The 25,668-nt window shown below is 36.5% G+C and overlaps 3 protein-coding genes across 5 annotated transcripts in view; 1 reads left to right on the top strand and 2 right to left on the bottom strand.

The window, feature by feature from the left end:
- LOC105283321 (disheveled-associated activator of morphogenesis 1) overlaps window positions 1-8,202 on the bottom strand; it is a 54,665-nt gene extending 46,463 nt beyond the window's left edge. The window contains exon 1 of the mRNA XM_011345969.3: window positions 7,720-8,202. The gene's annotated coding sequence lies outside the window, so the exon portion shown is untranslated. The remainder of the gene's footprint in view (window positions 1-7,719) is intronic.
- A 1,777-nt stretch (window positions 8,203-9,979) lies between these two features.
- Window positions 9,980-25,570, bottom strand: LOC105283347. Its single transcript, XM_026970756.1, has 16 exons — window positions 25,355-25,570; window positions 24,434-24,947; window positions 23,881-24,182; window positions 23,100-23,407; window positions 21,872-22,570; window positions 21,124-21,387; window positions 19,877-20,195; window positions 18,922-19,767; window positions 14,217-14,732; window positions 13,612-13,823; window positions 13,284-13,422; window positions 12,902-13,179; window positions 12,052-12,420; window positions 11,396-11,731; window positions 10,652-10,814; window positions 9,980-10,541 (listed from the first exon to the last, which is right to left on the bottom strand). The coding sequence occupies exons 1-16, from the start codon at window positions 25,560-25,562 to the stop codon at window positions 10,321-10,323; spliced, it is 5,694 nt and encodes a 1,897-aa protein (XP_026826557.1). The 5' UTR covers window positions 25,563-25,570; the 3' UTR covers window positions 9,980-10,320.
- Window positions 14,879-18,911, top strand: LOC105283322 (luciferin 4-monooxygenase). 3 transcript variants are annotated; one of them, XM_011345973.1, is made up of 8 exons: window positions 14,879-15,729; window positions 15,862-15,993; window positions 16,141-16,348; window positions 16,492-17,015; window positions 17,091-17,265; window positions 17,374-17,625; window positions 17,755-17,972; window positions 18,072-18,911. In XM_011345973.1, the coding sequence occupies exons 1-8, from the start codon at window positions 15,682-15,684 to the stop codon at window positions 18,210-18,212; spliced, it is 1,698 nt and encodes a 565-aa protein (XP_011344275.1). In that variant the 5' UTR covers window positions 14,879-15,681; the 3' UTR covers window positions 18,213-18,911. The 3 variants fall into 3 exon arrangements, with proteins under 3 accessions (XP_011344275.1, XP_011344274.1, XP_011344276.1); XM_011345972.1 differs by having other exon boundaries at window positions 17,091-17,625; XM_011345974.2 differs by lacking the exon at window positions 17,755-17,972 and having other exon boundaries at window positions 17,091-17,625; window positions 18,072-18,185.
- Window positions 25,571-25,668: the final 98 nt, after the last annotated feature.

Raw genomic sequence — 25,668 nt, 5'->3', positions numbered from 1 at the left:
ATCTATACTTCATTTGTGGAAAAGGATTTTTTATTCTGCACAAGCGCAATAAAGAGAATTTTCGAAACTGCAATTACCATCGCTATAGTGAAAAAATAGTTCACTAGCAACTCCAGCATCCCCTTAATTGACTCATGGTCATAAAAAACAAATGAATCTCTATCGCACGTCGTGATTGTCCTTAGCTTTTCGATTGGGGAATGTATTCAAAATGCATTTACTACTATTTCCATTAATTAACACAAAATTAAAAAACTTGGGAGAGCTTGCGCGGAAATTACAAAACTTCAAGAGCAACGCCCCGCGGGCGATCCTTTCCGCTTTCATCACTCTCCCGACGACCGTACCAATCGCTCCCCGCGACGTCGAGATGTTTCTCTCTCTGTGAGGGGAGCTTTAAGGGCGCACAGTGCACACGCACGCACGGGGGAGCCGACAGCTGTGGTCGATAGTCCACATGGCGCGCTCTTTGCTCTCGTTTGGGATGCGGGACTATCGATTTTATCGCGCCGTTTCGCTAACGAACGGATGGACGTACGCACGGGCTGACGGACGGACAGGCATTGATTAGAAGGCAGGGCTTTATCGCTCCCCGGTAGTTGTCTCGTCCTGTTCCTGGCTAACGGCGGCCCACCCGAGAAAACTCGCCCGGCTTCTCTTCGCCGGAAGATAGTTAAGCCATCGTCTGTTAAATAACTGGACGCTCGTCAGTCCCGCGTCCACGCGGCCACGTCATTATCTCATAGCGGCAAGAACACCGCGGCGTCGAGGATTACGATCAGCTCCGGAACGCCGTGTAAGCTACCTCGGAGAACTCCCGAGTGGGAAAAACAAGACTGCTTTCTCTCTCGATCGGCCACTTCGGTGGCCAGCCAAACGGTGTCTCCTTTGACTTAAAATGCCCTTCGCTTGAATTATTCTTTTTTTCTTGCCTGCATTTCTTACTGTCTGCCGGCAATTTGAGACATCGTGTTTATTGTGAATACTTTAATACGTTTTGGGTCATTAGTCTGACAATAAGAAAAAAAATACATTCGATTGCTTTTTTCTGGTTATTTATATCTATCATATTTCGAACTGAATGAGTTTATAAATTAAAAGAAAATATAATACTATTATATATAATATAATATTTTTGTATACCATTTTATGTATGTGACTTCTTTTACTAAAGCACTTACACTACTAAAACATGACTAATTCTTGTATCTTTTTTTATCTATTTTACAAATAATTTAATTTAACTATTTACTGCAAATATTTTAAATATTTCCATCAATCCAATTTAAATACGATTTCCTGGAAATTAGGACTTTAGAACGTACTGAAATAACATTTCCTGCTTACGAATTGTATAATACATATACAATTATATCTATATATCGAGACATTATGCAACTATTGCCTATGTAGTTATGTCAAAATCAGATTAAACAAAGGTCTTTACCTGGAAAAGGAAGGGGTGGTCCGAATTGTAAGATAAGGCGTGATAAAACGCGAGTTCGGCCTTGCGACGAATCGGTACACGATCTCGCGATGCCGAAAATAGTCGTTAAAGAGCAAGAAGGGGCTTAGACACACACGCATACACGAGGTTTCCAGAGGAAAGTTTATACGGCATCCCGCACAAACGCGGTTTCTAAATATTTGGAATGTCCGCGCAGTATAACGTGCGCTTCTTCCCATAAAGACGGCTGTAAAGCTCCTCATCACGAATACACATCGTCGCGAGATGAGAGAACTATGCCTTGCGTAGGAGACGCAAGATGTTCAACACGTTGCAGCTGCAATACACGATAGCAGCAATTAAGTCAAGTTAATTACGCGTAATGGCTGTACCATCTTCTATTCCCTTACACACACCCGTTAGGATCATAATTAAAATTATGATTGAAACTATAATTACATTGAGGATGTTTTGTAAAATCAGATCGTGTTTATTTCTAATTTTCGTATCAGCAGTATGAAACTATCATCGTCGACAACACTTTAAACGGTTTGGGGAATTATTAGATGTACAAATTAATTCGGTGTTTTTATTGAAGAAATTGAATCTTTATTGAAAAAAAATAATAAACATTTTAACTTGAACCTTCATTACAAATTTAAATTGAACCTTTATTACAAAAAATAATAAACGTCAATTTTCGAATTATTCGCCATTATTTTCTAATACTTTTCTCTATCTATCAGACAACTTGGGAATTCCTTCTTGAAAAAGAGAAAATAAATAAAGGGTCAATTTCTTTAAAAAAAGGACCGAATTAATTTGCACACCTAATAGATTCGCAAATGTTAAGCAAACATTATTTATTTTGTTTGTTTATTTAATTTATTTTTTCTTCATTTTCTGTCTTAACTTAAAGCATTTCTGTCGCAAACAGAAATAGACCGCGTTGGCTGTTAAAGGGTTATAATGTAGCCCAAAGCGTTCGGTAATCTTCACGCTTATTTCTCGCACTTTATTCGGTCTCTGGAAACAGCGGTGCGCGCGAAAAAAAAACGATTATGGTCCACGCTTCATCGTCGTTTTGCGTGTTACGCTATTTCCGCGCGCACGGTATACGCGCGTGCGCGCGCGCGTGTCGAATGTCCCGGTACAGTTAGGTATGCGTTTGATAGCACATTCGGCTGCGCGGGCGCGCGCGCGCACGTGATCATAAAGTGCGGTAAAAATCGTAATAAGTGCACACACCGGAGTGCAAGAAAGCGCGCGCTTCTGCCGCTGGCACTGCCTGTCTACGGCGGTTCTTTCTGCGACGCAAGTTAGCGGCCGCGCGCTGAAATACCGTGCATTAATGCCTGCCAAGGTACCCGGTCATTTCCCAAGCTACAAGGGAGATTTCTTGCACTCCGGGTCGATGCCCGGCTGAGCTTTCGGACGGCCGTGGCAACGATGGCAGATTTATTACACGTATAAGATGTCACGCGGAGGCTGAAGACACTGAGGATGTTGTATAATTAACGCGCAAAAGCATGTACTACCTCTGGCTTGTACGCTTGCCGCAACTGTTTATTAAACTGTTTCGTTAAATGTTCCCATGTATTCTCTCTTGCGATATGTGTGGCTGTCAATGTATGTTATTTTTATTATTTATTTTATTTATTTTATTATTATTATTATTATTATTATATTATAGGTGGTAACGTTATTTTATTTTTAATGTAAGACATTGAATTGTTTTATCTTAAAAAGAGAGGATCATTACGCGATCACATTTGTTACAGAAATATCAAAGGTGTTACGTTTGTGTTATTTTTATGTCAAGTTCTATTGAATAAAGTGTGATTATTAATTATATTATAATAGAATTTAGTTTTTCCTCTCTCTCTCTCTCTCTCTCTCTCTCGGATTGAAGCCGCTTCGTCACTTTGTCTTCGAACTTTGTTTTGTCACTTTGTTTCGTGAACATTTCAGTCTACTTCGTTAGAGAAGGGAGCAATTCGATATCAGGTTGCTCCTTTCCCTGACGAACTGAAACGTTAGAAGCAGAGTAACAAAAAACGCGACTCCAGGAAGCCAGATTCACTAGTAGTAATCAATAACGCGATATCGTCAAAATTTTTAAATTATGTATTAATCGTTAGATTAATTATACAAAGACCGAAGTTAGAAGACTAGTTATATTAAGGGGGGAGCCTGCTTTAGAACGCTGAAAATAAGGTATATTTTACGAATTGTTTTTGGAGAAACTATACAGCGGATCATTATAAAACTTTGATGCATTTATTAGTACATGTTTAAAGATAAAAAAAATTATTTTTTTATTTGAATATATCGCCTGTAGAGGTCGCCCTGGAGAAATCTTAATGCAGCCCCGTCGCCGGCATTGCAAATTGGTGAGCATTCTCCTGCCTCCAAATTTCGTCTAAACTGAAAAATTGAAATATCTTCTCGTTATTTATGAATTCCCATCGTCGATGAACCAAAGAGAGAAGAAAAAAGTTGAAAAGTGCCAAAATGGTGGAGCTTAGAACACAAAAGTACGATTTTTAGGCAAAGTGTTTGAACTTTTTCATGCAAAAATAATTGTTTAACTTAATGTTTTTATGAATGTTAAAGGTTCATCGACGATGGGAATTCATAAATAACGAGAAAATATTTCAATTTTTCAGTTTGGATGAAATTTGGAGGCAGGAGAATGCTCACCAATTTACAATGCCGGCTGCATTAAGATGCCTCCAGGACGACCTCTACAGGCGATATATTCAAATCAAAAAATAATTTTTTTTATCTTTAAACATGTACTAATGAATGCATCAAAGTTTTATAATGATCCGCTGTATAGTTTCTCCAAAAAAAATTCGTAAAATTATACCTTATTTTCAACGTTCTAAAGCAGGCTCCCCCCTTAAGAAGAAGAGCCCTTGCAAAAGAATATCTGTTAGAAAAGATCTACAGAATTAATTCAACACTTGACTCAAGAATCTATAGTTAGAAATGGGAGATGCAAAGCAAAAGAATTAATAGCATTATTGCGATATCTTATAAGTCACTCGTTATTATTCTTCCAGCGAGAAGTTAAGAAAAGGCGGAGACGAGTCGCATGTCGTGCACGCATCAGTTGAACGACAATAGTCCGGTATCACATATAATGGCAACGGGCATGAGCCTACACGAGTGTAGAACCCATGTAGGTAGTCACTGACATTTTCAAATGTCAGCGGGCCCTCTCGCAATGTGCTGTTTATCATTTAGTTGCAGCGAGCTATAAGAGTATCTGTACCGAATGCTAAGTGCTACATGGGAAAGTTTCTTTTGGCTCTCGAAAGTGTGGGATCAGCTGTCCTCCGCTAAATTAACGGCAAATCTATTAACATGGCTGTTAACATCACTATGTTTACAAATTACAGTCTTAAATCTGCAGCATTCGCAATAACATAATAAACGTTTGTGACGGGTTTACGTTGTAATATTAATCTTCTTGAACGCGTGTGATTATTTAACATATCAATAATAATATATTGTTTGAGAATAGCAACTTGGATTTTATAACAATTGTTATAAAATTGATATTATTAATTTAAATTAATACTGTCATTTATATAAGGTCAAAAAAATAATTTTTGGACGTCATGTATTTCTATATAGATATATACAGATATACACAGTGTCGTTATATATTTTCATAAATATGCTTTTGTTAAATTATATTAATACTAATTAATTAATATTGAATATTAAGAATTAAGAATACGGGAAAATATTTTCTTATCACATGCAGTAAGGTAACACGAAACTTAACGGAAAATTCTTCACAATTATGCATAATGCGTAAATTACGTATAATGATATAAAAAATAGGTAAAAAAAGTTTGATTTTTTTGGAGTATTTTGTTTGCATGCGATTTTACTATAAAGTATTACACTATCGCAATATCAATTATAGCGCAAACGCTACAAAAAGCACCACGCAATCCCGTTAGGTCGTAATGAAGACGACGATTTCCTTTTAAGCCAGACAAGCCGGGGAAAGGCGAAAGTGCCGGAGGAACTGCGTATCTTGTCCACCTATTCTTATAATTGCTTCGGTATCTTGGGATTGCTATTGAACTCTCATGTTAATGCAACATGTTCATCTTGTATATCGCTACATGCCAATGTGAAATTTCAACAACTCCGACAGACAAACAACTCCTTTGAATAGACAGTTATAAATATCACTGCATACAATTACAATTATTTAAAAAAAATGTAAAATTTTATGATTTTATAATATATTCTTTTTGTTGTTACATCATACAGAAATTAGAGAATAAACAGTAATGGATAATTAAAATAAATATAAGAAATTAATTGTTTTAGAAATTAATAATAATATAGACGGACTATATTTTCACATAAAGTGCCCAAGTTGTATATTTTGATAGCTGATAGACCCAGAATATAAAGTCGGTACTATAAAACTTCTGTCTGAAGGGATCGATTGCCCAACTTGAAATATGAAGCACTCTGTTGCACGATTTTTCATATAGAGTGGTCAAGTTGCACGTTTCTCTTTTAATAGCCGATAGAACCGGAAAGTAAAGTTGACACCGCCGGAATAAATGAATTTTCAAAAGCGAGGTCGCGCGGAACCAATTAAAGCCACATTTTATCAGTCGCGCGACGCGGGATGGACGATCGGAAGATTAATCGATTCCAGGAGAGTGAGACGCTTCTCGATTAGCGGACAGCTAATTTCCTGCCGCGCCCGAGATCGGCGGCGGACTTTCAATCGCCCTCTGGCTGATTTAAGTGTCCACCGTGGCTCTGCACGATCTCTCGCTCCTCCGCGGATCGGCAGACTGCAGAAACGCGGAAGGGAAACAAACGCTGAATTCCTTTGCGGGTCGCCCGGCATGACGGTTACTGTGTTATTTAACTTCGTTAACGACTCGGACCACCCCCGGCGCGGCGGTTTCGCCGGTTTCTCTGAAGTCGATCGGTCGATCGATTCGCATTCACCCTCGCTTCTCGTATCAGCCGTAAAACGTTTATTCGAAAAAGGTTTGTTTAAAACTGTATGCGCATGCTGTGCAATTCCCGCTTTGATCGTTTAGCTGGAGATTAACGTGCTTCGTATGTGTGACACATGTATGAACGGTAATAATAATGAAGAGCCCGCGACACTGGTATGCTGCACGGCATGAGAGAAAGTTCTACGTGAGAGAGTTAATTTTTAAACTTGCCTCGCGTGTTTCCTCCTTTATCTGCAGATTCCATTACGAAAATGAGATGAAAAAGCATCTCAGAAGAAAAACGTTCGGTTTGAAGAAACGCATGTTAGGAATAACAAAATGCTTTCTTCTAAATCAAGTTTTGAGATCTTGTCATTGCATCTGTTTGTGTTTAATAAGATACAGTGTATCTTTTATATGTAAACCGATTTTTTTATGCACAGAGATAAATTTACGACAATATTTTGTGTCTTGTATCAAAACATATAAACACACAAAAGGCACAAAATATTATAATACTCTTTTTCGATAATCTTCTTTCTATCCCGATATTTCTATATAATACTACTTGAAAAAAAAGAGTGCAGCAAGAGATAGTTTCATTAATTATCGATGCTAATGACCATAATTACGGGCCAGTTGTTCCAACTTCCTGGTAAGCTAACTAACAGTTAAATCACATATTTGCCTGTTTTCTCTTCAAAAGAAGCAAAGACAAACACTTGTTTTAACTGTTAGCTTACCAAGAGGTTGGAACCATCAGCCCTGCGTGATACATATACATATTTGACGCGTCTCACATTCATCTTCAAATAAATAAATGCTAATACAATTATTGTCCCATCGAATGCAATGCACTGCCTCATTAATTATGGAGATAATTGCGATTTAAACATTCTTGATATACAACAATATTCTTCAAAATGCAATCCCCAAAACCGTGATGCATGAATTATTTAATTAAATCTTACAATACAATATAAAAAACAACTTTTCTTCAAGAGCGCATTTAATCCGTAATATCTCATACACATCTTATCTTCAAACCATCCGCCCCCAAACCCCGCATGACCTTTGTTCAGATAAATATCCCGCAAGATTAAGAGCAAGATCCTCCCTTTATGCAGAACCCATCCGAAAGCATGAGCAATGTCACGCCAGAAGCTTTCGCATAAGACTCGCAATTATCTCGTCGCACTCGCACAGATAAGGCAGCAGGCACTTTATCCGCGGGACGAACGATCTCGTGCGATCGTGCGAGGGGATGCGGTGCCTTACCGGGTGTCCCGTGGGCCGCGAAACGTGGGGATCCCTTGTGGCAGCGGCGATCAATAGGAGGCGAAAAGGCACATGTCCCGCTGGCCTCTCACGCTCGCTCGCGCGGTGCTCGCGCGATCAGAACAGGTCACCATCACCCGGTTATCAACGTCGGCCGACGGCGACGACGACGGCGTCGTCGTCGGCGAGCTGGGCGGGTTTACGACAACTTCCGGTTGCCGTCCGGAAGCTAGCGCATCGATTCAACCGTCGCGACTGTCTCGCGGCCTCGCGGATGTCAAAGCCCGCCGGATGTTAACGATCGGACGGGGTCGCGATGACGACGGCGACGTCGGCGTCGGGACGGAGGCGGGACGCGCAGCGCGAAAGCCGAGGAAAGTCGGGACACTGGCCTGCCATCGGAGGCACCGTCGACCCGGCGGCGGCGGCGACAACTCCGTTTATTGCGCCGAACGACGCACTGCGCCGACGTCGCAGCGACGTCGACGTCGTCGACGTCGTCGTCGTCGTCAAGGCGACGGCGCGCGCGTTGGATCTCTTCTCTCTTGTTCTTCTTCTCTCTTTATCGTGCGCGCGCGCGCCAGCGTGCATCGATTCCTCGAATCGAGACCGGGACCGCGCGAGATATCGAGGGTCGCGGTTCGAAGCGCAATGGCGGACGGTGCGCGAGAATTTTGAGAGCCATTCTCTGCAAAATGGCGTAGGACGTCGTTTGAATTTGCAAATTATCCGCCAATCTGGTTTTCTATCCTCGAAAGAGATCTGAGAATTCTTATCTGAACTGGATAATCGAGGAATGTTGATATTGATGTTGATATTGATGTGATTGATGTATTGATCATTTTGGCTACGTTGAAGATGATTGGAGGAGATCGCGCGATTGTTTCGATCGATAAGTACGGTCAATCACAATTTATGTGATCTTATGTGACTGCGTGATCTTTCGAGTTTTCTAGAGCTGCGGGAAACATTGTTCGCGGAACTTGCTGTGCAGCAATTTCCGGCCAATATTTGCCTTTCACTCGTTGCCGATCGAGAAATAAAAGTAGAAATGAAACAGCGTTGGAATTTAAGATATATATCAATAGATAAATATCATGATATACAGGGTGTTTCAAAAGGGCCAAGCTTATACACACACACACACACAAAACACTTTTCGATCTATTTGATTGGCTGTCATAATCCCTTGACTCCAATTCCATCGAAAATATTTGGTCCATCGTGAAAATAAAACCTCCCGAGAGAACAATAAATATCTTCAAGCGATCGATTCCAGCAATCGCCATATTTAATCGACTGCTATATCTTCATATGTTCATCTAGAACTACGTAGCAATATTGGTAAAAAAGCATGATATCCAATGATATCAAATTATTGATAATGATGGCGATTAAACTATTTATTAATGCAACCTCGACTTTCTAACAATCTAATAAAATATTTGATATATTTCGTCGAATGTTTATATAATATTTTTTAATAAAAGATTTGAAAGTTGCACCAAGATCACGCTATCTCTCGGGAAAAGCTGTATAACAAACAACCAGAAAATTCTTACTTTAATTATAAATAATTGTAAATGTGTAAACATCTGTTAATTACGCATAATTGCACGTTACATCGTAATTATATGAAACTGTATGCGTGTGTGTTCTATAATCTCATTAACGCATTCCGTTGAGATCGCGACGCGAAAGTCGCGAATTCCTGCGAATGTCCGAGCGGGTGTACCAGTGTACGATAACTGACACCATTTTGACCAAGACGCGAAGCGCATTAACCTAAGCCTACATTACCTGGAGCAAGTCACACATAGTGTCTCTAGGTCAGGAGGTCGCGGGTCACATTCCTTACAGGTGCGGTAAGTCCCTCTTTACCGAACGTTTCCGCGCGCACGTCGCATTACGAATGATAATTTTATGATAACGCCCGATTTTGCCAACGTTCGGCGATAAATTCGAACGAGCTACGAGCGTGTCGCTCAAAACTTCCTTTATTGCTTTTATTTATTTTTTCATCAAATACATATATTTATATATATATATATATATATGTACATTTGAAATAATGAAGTAATAAATAATATTCCAATCTCGATCAAAGAAACATTTTCTAATGATTTGATACTTAATTAATAATTAAGCATTAACATGTTCGAATCCCGGACAAGGATCATTATATTATATTTATTTATTATGTCCGCAAATTTATTCTACGCTTTAGATCTATCCAATTCTGAAAATTATTTAATTTAAATATTTTTTAAATCTCTTTTATAATTTTGAGAGTGGATATATTAAAGTTTACAACATGCCACATATTAATAATTAAAACCATTTTACTTTCCTTATATATTAATTTGGAGTTTCGCGAAACCATTGAATTATACAATTTGCGGATAATAATATCATATATATTGTATATGTAAGATAATTATAAATATAACAGAACGATCATTATGCAATTACAACAACAAAAACTTAATTTATATATATTAGCTTGTGCTATTGTGCATCACTTTATATCAATTTTAAATAAATTCCTACGATTAGGAATGCGTAAAGTATCATATATTACACACGTGTGACGTATTCCTTTCATTTTAACGTTTTGCACATCGGATTACAGAATTTTGAGGTGTTCGTTTCCAAGTCCAACTTCTCGCCATGCATTTTTGCTTCCAAAATTGTTAGTCGATTTTCGTGAATTACAGCCAGGCAGTGTCTTTCGTCGAGATTAGTGTACTTCCTTATTTTAAAGTTGTACAACTTATCGATTTTCATTTTGATGCTATCCTTATGCACGAAGCCCTCGATACCTTGAAAGAAATTTAACGAAACGTGATAGTCATGTTTCTTAGTAACAATAAATGTTTTTCTTTTTCAATTTAACTGTCTTAACTTTTTTTGTAGTTTTATAAGGACTTACCTCGATATTCGTAAATTTGGATGGTGTCGTTGTTTTCCGCGATGATAAGCAGCGTCTCTATTAATCCATTGAAATTAAGAACTAAAAATGATTTCGGCCGACATGTTTTTATGGTTTGCAAGATCTTCGCATGCGAGCTGTCATTGTTTTGTGTTTTGTACAACTGGATAAAATGATGTCAAATTAATATATCTTGATGTTATATCGAATATGTATAAAAGTTATTAAAAAAAGACAATTATGTTTTCAATGTTAACGTATTACATAAGAAAAGATCGTAAAAAAATGATCTTTTAGATGCAAAATTTATGTCTTTATTCTTTTTAAAATTGCTTAATAAAATAAATAATAAAATAAATAAATAAATAGCTTAATAATATTAAAATAAATTGCTTAATAAAATAAATAAAAAATTACTTCAAACCTGAAATGTTTGATGTTATTTTGTTAAATGCAAAATTAATCTACATACGAATAAATTGATTAACTTTTATAATAAATATAACCGTTATAATTATTTTACTTATTCAGTAGCATAAATTCACATGTCATGTAGAAGAATAATCTATTCTTTACGATACTATTATTCCACAGTAAACGACGAATGTCAAGCCAGAAAACTAATAATGCATAATTATTGCATGGTTATTATTATACATTCTTAGTTTTCTGGCTTGACATTTGCTGTTTGCTGCTGAATAATAATGAAAGAACAGGACTGAATAGAAATTCTTTCCGACTTACGTATATGTATTCTTGGCTGATGTTTTCATTGTAGTAAAGGTACTCTTCTCTGCCATAAATACCTACTTTAAAGACCAATTGAGCAGCACAAGCAATACAATCTTTCTGATATATATGATGTGACCTTCCTTGCATTTCGTAGATTAAAGATTCAATAGCAACTGCTTTATTATCTGATATTAAATTCAATGTCTTATTCTCGTACGAGACGAGAGCCTCCAATATGTCAAACTGCACGTTTTCGGAAGCGTTTTCGAGATCCCTGCGTATCATCCTAACAAACGCGTCTTGATGTGAACTGGTAAAACCGGAGATGTTGACAATTTCTAATACGTGCTGTGAGAATAAAGAAGATGAGAAATTAAAATTAGCTGCATTAGTCTAAGCATTGAGCCTAAGGTAATATCGCGTTATTCGTATCTTAATTATATAAATTTTTCTTTAATTATATATAAAAAGAAAACTTTAATATAATTATCAGAATTAATTATCATGAAATTTTAATAAATAAAAATATATTAATATAAAAGTATGATCAAATTTAATAATAAACATTATAATTATAATAATTAAAAAATATCTAATAATCAATATAGCAATTAAATTAATAATTAATAGATAAAATTGCTTTCATTCTTTAATTATTACAACCTCACCGTCAATTTATTATTCTCCAACTTCCATATGTCACTTAGGCTGTTGCTGCAGGTGTGATTGGCAATGGTGAGCAAATACAAAGAATTATTAGAGTTGAAAAAGATCCATTGATCAATTAATCCAAAATCGGATACTTCATCAACCTCTTCGAAGCCAGCTTCAGTGTACAGCAGAAGCTTCACGCGGCAAGTGTCGTAATTCACCAACACGTAATCCAAATTGTCCAATTCGACTTTTCGAATATCGTGAACGTCGCCCTCGAAATTCAGCACTTTCAAATAATCGAACTTATCGAATTTGTATATCTGATGCGCCGCATCGCACATAAGCGGTTCTAAATACGACGTGCACACATCGGTCAAATTCCCCTGAAAGGTAAACGGGTGGCATATTTATTAAATCTGCTTTGGTGGATTGCCATCTGCGGACGCAGAACGAAATTAGTAAAAGAAATATATTTGAGCCGTTGAGGCCAAAGTGATTAACTTTACTTTTTGAATTTTTAAAAATTTTGGTACCAAAGCACTTGATCCTTAACTTTTTATATTTAAAATACATTATTAAGGAAATTAATTTTAAATATAAAAAGGTAAATATTAATCAATTTAAAATTTAAATTAAATTTTATTTGAATTTAAATTTTAAAAGGAAATTTAAAAAGGAATGTATATTATTTTATCAATTTCTCTACTTTTTGTGAAGTTAATCGATTTGGCAAATGAACGGCTCATTTAATCGCAAAGACAAACTGAATAATCTTCCTTTGTTCTGCTGCCAATGCGTTGAACATTAAAAAAATGATTTTAAATAATATAAATGTATTATATCTCTCCATGACATTTCTCTTACATATGTTTCTACGATGATGTCGTTTATAGTTGCACGTTCTTTTGCAAGAGCGGCTGACACCTCCATGACGTTAACTCCATTTAGAAGCTCATTTCCGCTAATATCCCCTTCGAAATGGACGTTTCCGTGCACTCTCCATTTCCCGGATATAATCTGTTTTGTTTCGCCGGTTCTCTTCACTGCCGTCCCGTGCCAAGTAATCGGATCTACCCCGTTTAGAGAACCCAGAATCCTGAGGCTTTTATCAAGGACTACTGGACTTTTGAATATAAAGTTTCCTAAGGGAATTTTGCAAATATTATTTATATCGATTGCTCGATTGTCAGAATATAGTCAAAGCTCGATTCACGCTCTGTATGATGCATAGTTGTCTGATCGGTACCAGTTAGAGTATCGTTGCTGATCAAAGAAATGATGTGCTTAGGATTAAAGTTGTTGATGAGATGAGCGTTGAAATCGTGCTGCGCGTAGACATTTTCGTGAATTGTCATGTTTCCCGTAATATTCTGGTTGCCATATATCTGTAAGGACAATTTTTATTATTATAAATTCATATTATCAGAAGCTTTTTTGTATGCTACTATGTTAAAATTTTAGTATGTATTCTGTAGAAATTTTATATTTTACTTTACCGTACGTGTGAACTGTTTTATTTATTATATATTAAAAAAAATATTTTTCTAAGTCTAATACAAAAAATAAATGTTTACCATAAAAGTGTTTCCATAAATGTCGTCCAAGGTATAAGTATTAATTCGTCTCGAAATTTGGAGATTCCTAGTGGTAATATTAGTACAACGTAGCCTGTCAACTGGTATAAACTGCTTCGTGTGCAACGTAATCAGCAGATCCATTTGCAAGTCATTGACTTGTTCGACTTCTACGCTTTCCCGGAAAGTCACGTTGTCGAGTGTCATCCGCGCTGAAAGACAAGATATTCTTTATTACGCGGCGAAATCGCGTTCGATGTAATGATCAACATCCTGTGTGCTGTATCACGCAAATGCTCGTGTTACGTAGATGCACGGTTTACTAACCGGGTTGATTTATCATATATCCCGTATTCCGAGCGGCGTTTTACAATTAATTGTATGGCAAATTGTAATTTATCTTTTTTATATCAGACGCGTTATTTGTAAAATAATTTTTAATTATTCCGCGCGTGTAATAAAGATAATAAATATACAAGTCTAAGTAAATATGAAATATTTATCTAAATGTTATAAAATTAACAACCACATACCGTGCACTTTTTGGTCGTCTCCAATATAAATATAACTAATAATTACTTAATATAAATATAATTAATAATTACCTGGAAAATATCTAACTTCATCAAGAGCGATAACAGATTCTTGCAGCTGTTTCATGTCAACTCCCCAAATAGTGTTTGATTGTAATTTCGTTTTTACTACAATATCCTTGTGCACATGAACATCTTCCTTGAAAACGACGTGGGAATTGATCGAAAGAGGTTTGTCGATGTAAATAGCGCTCTCGTGAAACCTGTGCAGGTCTATATCGTTCAAACTGCCATCGATGATAAATGCACGATTAAACGTAACCGAATTATTAAATAATTTCCTTCCGAATATCGTAATATTCGCATCATTATTGGAGATCGTCGTTTTCAGGTAATCCTCGAACATCGATTGTTGTATCGATCCATTCACGTCTAGATTTCCAATGGAGGTGTTCTCAGTGAAGTAAAAGTCACCGTGAAGAATGTAAGAGTTATTTCCAAGTGATCGGAATCTGTTTGTAAAGTCATGTAAGAATAAATTACCGATCCTGCCAGTTGTATTGAACTCTCTCAAAACGGTTACAGAACCTTAAAACAGATCAATTTTTTCTATTATAATATATTCACACGCAAAAATTAAAATTTTATTTTAATTGGGAATAAAATATTAATAATGTTATATTAAGAAGTTAAATATTTAAAGAGAAAAGATGATGAAGAAAAAAAATTGTTAATAATAACAATAAGAACAATTATTAATATAAATTAAAAGAAATATCTAACTGGAAAATATAGATATTAACTCTTTGCACTCGGAGTGATTTCTCAGATCACCAGCAACTCGAACATGTTTATTCACGAAATAGACATGTTATAAATTTTGGATACATTTGTGATAAAAGAACGAAATAAAGAGGAAAAGTTCGATCATCGTGAGCTGCCTTGTTGATTATGAAATATCAAATGCATACGAGAGCGCGGTATTCATTCTGGTTTCGACGCAGATGATTTGTCATCTGTTCGATACACAATTCGCGTGCGCACATGAGACGAATCGTCAAGGAGTCAATATAAATTTTCTCTCTTTTTTTTGTTGAAGAATTTGAAGAACGACTTATCGGCTCCAGCTGTGATCACGCGATACGAAATAACATTAAAAAGCATTTTTCCCGCGATACACACGATTTCCTTGGATGTTAAAAAGGATTCGATCGAAACTGCCGAATATCGGGCAAGTACCTCAAATTGTAAAATTTCGAGGCGAAAAGATAAATTTTCGGAAATAATAGAGATTAACGAAAGTTAGAGGTAGAAGCATCAATCCGGTTTATTATGATTCTGTTCATCATCCTCGCTCATTGTCAGTCAAAACAAAATATTTCTGTCTACTTTCCGTCAGGTCACTCTATACGTCGATACACAAGTGTCGACAGACGTTAAAACTCAGTTTCAGAATAGCAACGGTCGAATATAAGCGGTGTTATCAGTATTAACTTTAAGATATAAGAACGCTTGTAACGTTAGTTAATAATTAATAATGTCGTCTGAGGAAGAAGTCTTGACCCCGGGATTACATCATTGTCCGGTAAGAGATCTGTATATAATAAGATACGATAAAATTTGTCTGAAGAAGTCAAGGGAATGCCAAAATACTAATAATGGTCTAATAATAAATAATAATAACTAATAATAAAACACTAATCGTGCGGCTTTTCAGGATGCGCTTAATCTGTTCAAGATAACAAAGAAAGAATTGACAGGTATTTCGAATACGTTAGATTTGAAACCCGGAAATATCGGGAACTATATTTTGGCTACATTCGAACGTGCGCCATTGTTCATTGGTCAGGTAATATAATATGTTTCCCTAGTGGCAAAATGGTTTTCGCGCATCGTTCGCACGGAATTCTAAAAACGAATCATTCATTAACAAATAGCTGCAAAAGTGCGCGATCTCGCTAGATTCTATTGGCTTGTAATGATACACGTCTCACAGGTGGATGAGAAGACCGGAAAAATAACTACGTTCCAGGAGATGAGAGAGAACAGCATAAAATGCGCAATATTTATGCAGGAAATAGGTATTAAGCAGCGCGAGGTGGTGACAATATGTGTCACCAATCATATAGACGCCTACATACCGTACCTGGCTTGTCTGTACATCGGAGCTATCGCGGACTTATGGCATGAAGATTTTATAAGAGGTAGGTATGCCACAAATTTTCGTTCCAAACTTCTGGTCGACTTATATCTTCATGGTATAGACACATGCACCATATACGCGCGTACGCGTATGTATGTACGTGCTAGATACGTATAATATATGTACATCTATATGTTCGGACAGATGCAGGAGGCGTACAAATTCTAAGTCACCTGCGGCAAAGAAAGCCGAAGATGATTTTCATTAACAGTATCTTCGCCCCGAAATTTGAGTTCTTCGCAAATCGCGTGAGAAAATTGTCTACGTACATCGTGACCATTGACGAATGCCACCCGTGGACTTTTTATGGTTCCACCAATGTACGAAACTATTACTTTGTCCATAACGTCATAAGCAGCGTCGAGGAGAATAAAGTCGACGAATTTTCGTGCTTAAGCGTAAACGAAATGGAGAGTGCGGTGGTGATGTACTCTCCCAGCGCAACTACCTCTTATGGCAACATTGAGTTTCCTCACGTAATGTTCTCGTACCCGACGACCAGGCAGATACCCAGAATGCAGAAGAATGATGTCGGTCTGTGGTACGCACCCTTCTGTTCGCTGCACGGTCCGTTCCTCATCGTGCACGCTATACTCGAGTATGTGACGGTGATCAAGCCCAAGAACTTCAGCGAGGAGAACATGTACGAAACCATACAGAAATACAAGGTGAGAGAATCATACTACTGAAACACCCAAGCGCTCCCGAGAACGAATGAAAGGTATCAAGTAGATCTGTTTTAGGTGAACTGGGTGTTGCTTGAGAGCACAATGTGCAACAAGATGTTCTTCAACATCGATGTTAGAACGTACGATACCTCTATGTTGAGGGAAATCGTGTGTGATTCGGAGGTCAGGCACAAGGCTTATACAAAGCTGATGAAGTTGTTACCGCATGTTTCCATCGTTAAAGTATATAGTACGCACATTGAAGTACATAAACGTGCACTCCCGTATAGCGTGATAATCAACGATCGACGGCAACGATTCAGTATCGAGAAGATCCGAGATGTCCGAATTGTTCCAGGTATGGTGCAGACAGGCGTAATAGCTTGCCAGAAAAACTGCAGAAAAGACGGGTGTAGCGGCTACGTAGGGCAAATGATGAAAGTGAAGATTATCGATATGATCACCAGGAAAAAGTTGGGTCCAAAATCATACGGTGAGATCTGGTGCAAATATCCGAACATAACTTTAAGCAATGGCGAAATATTTTACGAAAGAAACAAAGAATTTCCACGTTTACTTAAATCCAAGGACCTCAAACGTATGGCTAAGGGTATGTTTTACAGTTGTTCTCATTTATTATAATTAATCTTATGTTACTGCGACTACCTTGAAATTACGAAAGCCGTTACGCAAATTGCTAACAAGAAGACAGTGAGTGGAATGATATAATATCCTGTAGGGTGGTATTACACCGGGGATTGGGGCTACTTCGACACGGATGGTGCCATTTACGTCATCGACAAGATCAATAATGTTATGTACTTTGAAGAGCAGTACATTTCGAATACACAAGTCGAGGCTAAAATTGAAAAACATCCGCGTGTGAAAGAGGCCTATATACTCAGTAGTAGTAATACCTTAAAATTGCTGTATATTAAACCATCGGCAGAATTTCAGGTTTTCAGAGCTAACATAATAATATATAATACACTGCAAAATTACTAAGATCGTACATATCCGTTTATGAAATATTCATATCGTTACTATATATTTTAGAAAAAAGTTTTGATTGATCATCTGCAAGGATATCCGTTCTTTCCCGAGAATATCAAGCTACATACAATTTTCATCAATGACATCACACCGCGTTTACCCAATGGAAGAGTTGATAAAGACAACCTTACTTACATTAAATAGAAAATTTACTTGAATAATACATATATTTATTTACGCATGTGTGTATTAGATAATACACGTATAAGTTATGTGACGAGGAATTATTTAATACTGAACTACTGCATAATGTTCCGAGATGAAGCTTTAGTAATATTAAAAACATATCGTATCTATTATTAACGTATGTATAAAATAATCTCATTTTGCAAATTTGCACTTCGCAACTTATATCACAAAATGTCGCCAATATGCTGGGAATACAAATTTTCAAAGTATATGACACAAAATCATCTTGTAACACGAAACTATCTTATAAATTCATAATTGTAATATTTGATATATTACAATTATGAATTTATGTAATATATTGTAATATTTATGTGGAATCGAATCCGAATCTTATTTGCAGTATCTACTAAATAAGCGATCTCGTGTTGTGTGGAATTGTCTCCACAGTGAATTAGTACGATACAAAGTAATATTTACAATATTATACTTGTTAAATACCTGTAATTCTAAATTTTGTCATTTTTAATTTGTTGCATTTGTAAACAGTTCTTATGTTGAGTATGGTATTATAGAAGCATGTGGCTTTAAAAATAAAAATATCAAGATTAAAATAAAAGATTAAAACGCCTGCGGCCAAAGTGTGTAAAATATAGAGAATTGAGATATTACAAACTACTGAAAATATAAAAAACGTGAATATTTCTGCAAATATTATACATACCGGTCACAGTAACTGGTCCTTTCAACGTCTGCTCCTGATCGGCATTCAGAATATCACCCACAAAATGGTCGTTTACAAATCGCGCGTCTAGATATTCGCACGTGAAGTTTTCAAATACTTTGTGTCCTGCAAACGTGACATTTCTGTCGGTTTTTCGAACGGCGTCGTCGGCGATTTGCGACAGATTTAAACCGTTCACGAAGCCAGCCACCGTGAGATCCTCGATCGACACATCTCCACGGAAAATCACGGTCCCCATGCTGTCCTCGTAAATGTCATGGACGTAAATGTCGTTGATCAAAGAGGCACTGATCCTTCCCAACACTCGTAACGATCCTATCTCGATTGGCGAATCCACGTCGGAAGCGTTGTCGTGAAACGACATCGTACGCATCAATATTCGATGCAAGTCGTCCAACGGCATCTCATTCATCATTTCCGCGTCCAAGACTTCAGTTTCCAAATTGTCGACTATCAAGTCGCCCGTCAGAGTCTGCTTCGTGGATTTCGTCAACGTGCGTTGGACCAGATCGGTGTAATTGATCCCGTTGACCACACTGGGCAAGATCTCATCGGCCCTTAATTCCGCGAGTGACAAATTCTCGCAATATACATTTTCGAGGAATTGATTCAGTTTTTCGAGGAAGGCAGCCCGCGAAATGTTGTGCGTTAGCGTATTGAAGTACAAGTTGTCGACAAGAGGCGGGATACTACTGTTGAGTACCACAATCGTGTTAAGGCAATTGGAGGCAGCAGAGTTTTCGCGAGTTATGTAATCCTTTAATTTTTGCATGGCGCCAAGAGTTACATTGCCGAAAGTGACGTTTGCTGATATCTTCTTCAAGTCTGAAATAAATGGAGTTGATATGTTCGCAATGCCAAATAAGTTTGAAAAATATTTAAATAATTTTTATTATAACAATATTCAAGTAATTGATTTAGGTAATGTACTTACGAGGAAACTGTTGATCACTGTTTAATGTCACAAATTCCGAGATCGCGTGACCATTGATTTCTTCAAATTTGATCGTTATGTTAGATTTTATATTAACATTATTCAAGAACTCTTTGTTTCCAGTAATTACCGCACTTTTCTCACTTTTCAGCAAAATATCATCAAAGTCTGACCATGTCTTGGTATTAATCGAATCTTCGAATACAATGTTTCCCGTAACATTAAGATTTTCGAAAATTACATTCGAAGATATGTTATTGGTTTCGTTAAGCAAACCTTCTATCCTGTTTAAATCGATGCCTGTTATATTTCCGTCAAGCTAAAATTATAATATAATATTATGTTAATACAACATCAAGCAACGCGGTAGCGTCTGAGTCATTTCTGAGTTTACGGTATTTTCAATGGTAGAGAACTCTAGGCAATATAAAAAATAATGATATCAACAACTCAGAACTGCTCGGAAAAAGAAACAATTTCTAACGGCTAGATCTTTTTCATTTCTGAGTTTACGGTATTTTCAATGGCAGAGAACTCTAGGCAATATAAAAAATAATTATATCAACAACTCAGAACTGCTCGGAAAAAGAAAAAATTTCTAAGGGCTAGAACATTTTCATTTCTGAGTATACGGTATTTTCAATAGCAGAGAACTCTAGGCAATATAAAAAATAATGATATCAACAACTCAGAACTGCTCGGAAAAAGAAAAAATTTCTAAGGGCTAGAACTTTTTCATTTCTGAGTTTACGGTATTTTCAATAGCAGAGAACTCTAGGCAATATAAAAAATAATGATATCAACAACTCAGAACTGCTTGGAAAAAGAAACAATTTCTAACGGCTAGATCTTTTTCATTTCTGAGTTTACGGTATTTTCAATAGCAGAGAACTCTAGGCAATATAAAAAATAATGATATCAACAACTCAGAACTGCTTGGAAAAAGAAAAAATTTCTAAGGGCTAGAACTTTTTTATTTCTAACTATACGGTATTTTCAATAGCAGAGAACTCTAGGCAATATAAAAAATAATGATATCAACAACTCAGAACTGCTCGGAAAAAGAAAAAATTTCTAAGGGCTAGAACATTTTCATTTCTGAGTATACGGTATTTTCAATAGCAGAGAACTCTAGGCAATATAAAAAATAATGATATCAACAACTCAGAACTGCTCGGAAAAAGAAAATATTTTTAACGGCTAGAACTTTTTCATTTCAAATACGAAAATGTCGAGACAAATCGTACCAAAAAAGTTCCGTCGACTTCTAAATCCTCAAAAGTGATTCCTTCATTAACGACTTCATGTCTGCTAAGTATGATGAAGTCCGAGATGTCGATGTCATTTATCGTGCTGACGTTCACCAAATCTTTTACAGACAGATTGTCGAAGTATTTTGCACCCGTAACGTTAGTTTCAAATCTGTTATTAATAAAATCTTCTACGACGTAATCTCGTGGATATGGCAAATGATTCAAATTTACAACGCTGCTCTTGTCCTCAGCGACAATCTAGAAAAGACAGAAGATTATTATAAACGAAATTTTTGAAAGATAAATATAAAAAATATAAAATATGCAGATTCCGCCAAACAGAGCATCCAATAAATTGTACTACAATCTATAATTATTCACAAAGAAATGCAAAAGTAGTCTAAATTTAAATCGTTTAAATTAAACCTTAATATGAATTAAAGATGTCATAAATAAATTTTGGTTTCCATTTATTATTATGATTATTATTTAGTATTTTATATGTAACATGTATTATATTTATATTGTCTAAATAATTACATTACTTAACATTATAATTACATTATTTAATTATCCGCATAAAAGATGTAAAATAAATTTTTAGTTGCAAGATAAATATACATCATTTTGACATTATTATATCTTCTTTAAATGAAGATACAATAAAACTTCAAACTTTTTATCAGTCCATTGCAATTTACTGAATACCCTCTTCTGTAGCCGATTATATCGCTCACGTTACCTCATCCACAGTTGTCTCTCCCAAAATGACCGTCCGCCTGTCTTTCCACACTATGCTCTGCATCAGATCCTGCCAATTAATGTTATTTATCTCGGAGAAGTTCAGGTGACCATGAATCTCCAATCGCTTCAACATCTTAAAGTCCACATCCTTGTAATCCCTTAGAGAAGCATCAAACATGATCTTTTCCAGGGGGACGCCGTTCAAAGAGAACACCGTGAAATTCGATGGATCGATGTCGATGGATGGGAAGGCCTTCCGGCCGTGGATGACGATATCGCCGGCGCTGTTCACGATGTCGTCCGCGAGTGTGATCGACGCCGCCGCGTCGTTCATCGCAGCAGCGGTGACTTTCTTCGCATAGAGGGTGCCATTCACTAGAAAATCTCCGATCAACTCGACATCCGGTGGTAAGGTGATGTTCGACGCGTCCGACACACTCGGTAAGACTCGATCAAGCTTCGCTTCGAGTTCCTTCAATTTCTCCAAGCTTAACGTCACATTCGCCGTGATGTCTTCCACGCCCAGATCGACCGAACCTATCCTGACACGGCCGTAATCCACATCCTTGTCGAACGTGGCGTTCGAAACGATCACCTCTGAAAGATTCCAGGAGCCTGTCGTCGTGGGGATTAAATGGCTCTGATTCAGTCGCGCTTCGGTCTCGTCGAAAATGGCTTCCTGCTTTTGGAAGACTTCCTAGAAATAGTATAATACATTTTGCAAAATGTACAATATTGCATTTTAAATATGAAAAATCTATCTTTAAAATTGATTTGGTTTTCGATTTTGAGTTTCTCATTTTTAGGTCCTAAAGTGGAACCAAAATCCAAACTGAAGGTCAAATTCAATTGTAACTATACTCAAATTTCAGTTATAATATATATGATTGTATAAAGGAGTTATAAAATTGTAAAATACTTTGATAACAACTTTAAGAAAATTATATCAGATCAGATTAGAGACTATATAAAATATTACAGAGATTAAACACATTAAATACATCATAAATGCATTAAACAAAAATTAGATAAAGTATATTAGTGTATTCATAAAAAAATATACGTAAGATAAAATATTCTACACGTTTATTTATTTTAATATATCGCATATAAATTGATGAATATTTTGTGTAACATTTATCTATAAAAAGCTTCGTAAAATATAATAATATTATAAAATAAATATTATAAAAAATATTATGCGTAATAAATCGACTCAAACGCACCTCCAACAAAGCCTGCGTCTTCAACATGCTCTCCGTCTTTTCGTGTATAGGATGCGCCGATCCCTTCAAAGTCGTTTCTATACGCACGTACACGTCATTATACAGAAATCCGATTTTCGGGATTATGATAACTTTCGACAGATCGAAGTTGTTCAGGATTTGATTGGGTAACGGGATTGGCTTGAATCTCGAACCTTGCCAAGTCAATGCGACCACCGTCTGATTCGTCAACTGCATCAGCAGCAGTGACTCGTCCCGATACGTGTCCAACGGCAGGGCGGTGATCCAGGAAATTTCGTGAGCGACTTCTGTGAAACGAAGAATACACTCGTTTGTACAAAAGGACACTTTGTGAAATATCGAATCGACCGAAAAATTTGTGCGAATTTTTTTAGCAAAATTCAAACGCAACACTTTGTATTAATTCTTAATAGCATATAATTTGTACTTAAAAATTAACATAAAAGTTTTTCGGACTTTCCGAATAAATAATAAATAATCTCCAATTTTTGTCTGGTAGATGTTCTGATTTTCCATACTTCCCACTTGCAAAATCGAAGGATCGATCCAGAATACATGACCAACGCACAACAATTCAATCTCGTAACAAGAACCAACAAAGACACTGATGACATACTGATGACATCAGTAAAAGCGTTGCATGCACGTTTAGAGAAGCTTGCTTACGCGAACCGGTTCGGATTTTTATCGGAAAAATCCGACATTGTTTCCTCATTGCACAACTCAATTTTTTGAGTTCAAGAAGGATCAATTGTCTTACCCAGGCGCAGATCAGTATTGATCTGAAACTCGTTCTCGAAACTATGAAGCAAACGTGGTTGCCGCCCGCTGATCGCCAAATACTCGATGTAACCGCTCCCGAAGCAGACGAAGTTCGTGAGATTGTTGGGATTGAGATTGTTGATAGTATCGTGCTTCTCGAGATGACACAACCTAGGTCCGTCCTCAAATTTGTACACGTCGATATGGCCATATTGTTGATGAAGACCCAATATGATGCTCCCGTAAATTGGGCAGACTTGGATGTCAACTATCTTTGGAACTTGCAGATTCTCGCAAAACCTGCGTCAGAAGAAAACATTAAAATCTAGACAAAAAATATGTAATTTAATAATCATTTAATTCAAATAATTTTTGCTTCTGTTGTTACAACAATTAATATTACTTTTTAATTAAGAAACACATGAAATTCTGTAAAATTCTACAATTTTTGCAATTTAAACAAGGCATCACGTAAAAAATTAAAAAATAAAGAAAAATGTGAAAGGGGAGGCATAAAACACATAGCAATTCAATAACAAATCCATATTTACCATATATCAATGCTGTGCCTATCAGGGTCCACTTTGAAGAAGTAAATATCGATCCACGATTTTGTCGAATCCGAAGTAACAATATCATCGAGTAACAATATCATATGTTGACTCTCTCTTTGGATGAATTCCATGTCCTGAAAGCGCCTTACTCCATGCCACTTTAGATATAATAAATGCGTATTCCCAAATATTCTATACCAGTGCAGAGCCTTGTTGTAGTGGTTTTCAATAACTATAACTGCCAATAGATTTCGTATGCCATTGTCGTTCCCCATTTCCTCGGCGCTCAACTCGAGAACTTTAAATTGTAATATGCGTCCCGTGGCCATTATACTCGTGACAAATTGGAACTTTATCATTCCTAAATCATCCCAATGAATCTCGTAGATATGCAGGTTCCAATTTTCTGTGTAAATAAAATAGTACGCAGCCTTTGTTTGCAAAAATTGCTGATTAGCGGCATTGGGCATATTAAGGAAATCATGGGTTGAAATATTGGTCACGACAACCTCTGAAAATGGAAGAAATGTTTTTTATTATTTTTTACGTAAGTAATAAAGTTCATCGTGAATGGACAATTGCAGCTTTATTTGCATATAATTTCATGATTTCATATTTTAAACGTATTTAACATAATTATGTTTTTTGCACACGATAGTAATTTATAAATCATGATTGATCTCCTACAGACAGAAGCTTAATAATTGTTTTGGTCACACACACACAAATCTTTTACAGTTCTTAATCATATTTAAATAAATGTCTTTTTATTTATTATAGAATTTCTGCAAGTTATACACTAATTCTTATGCTAATAACCACCTGATTTAACTAGTTGATTAATGCTTGATTATTAATAATTAATTTAGCTAATCATTTATTGATTAATGGTGACTTAATAAAGCACTCAGTCATTACCTTCTCGATTTCCAGCTCCGGTGCCAAATTCATACTCCTGCCAAACTAACGATGTATCTTCGTAATCCCGTGGCCGCCGAAATGATCTTGTATCGGCGAGCATTTCGTCCAATGTCTTCGACATTTTCTCGAGACTCTGGCATTTTGCGTCACTTATGAAGATCCACAGAAGAACGAAACGCACAACGAGATCTTTATTCGGTAACATTTCGGATACGGACTGAGAGTTTAGCTATCAGATTCCCACGAACGACGCGACTCGTGAATATCACGTATTACGACTCACAATATTTTGATTTTCATTTAAGCCAATG

Source organism: Ooceraea biroi, chromosome 1 (genome assembly GCF_003672135.1).
Source record: "Ooceraea biroi isolate clonal line C1 chromosome 1, Obir_v5.4, whole genome shotgun sequence".
Lineage (NCBI taxonomy): Eukaryota > Metazoa > Arthropoda > Insecta > Hymenoptera > Formicidae > Ooceraea > Ooceraea biroi.
This window is presented reverse-complemented; position numbering and strand designations above follow the sequence as displayed.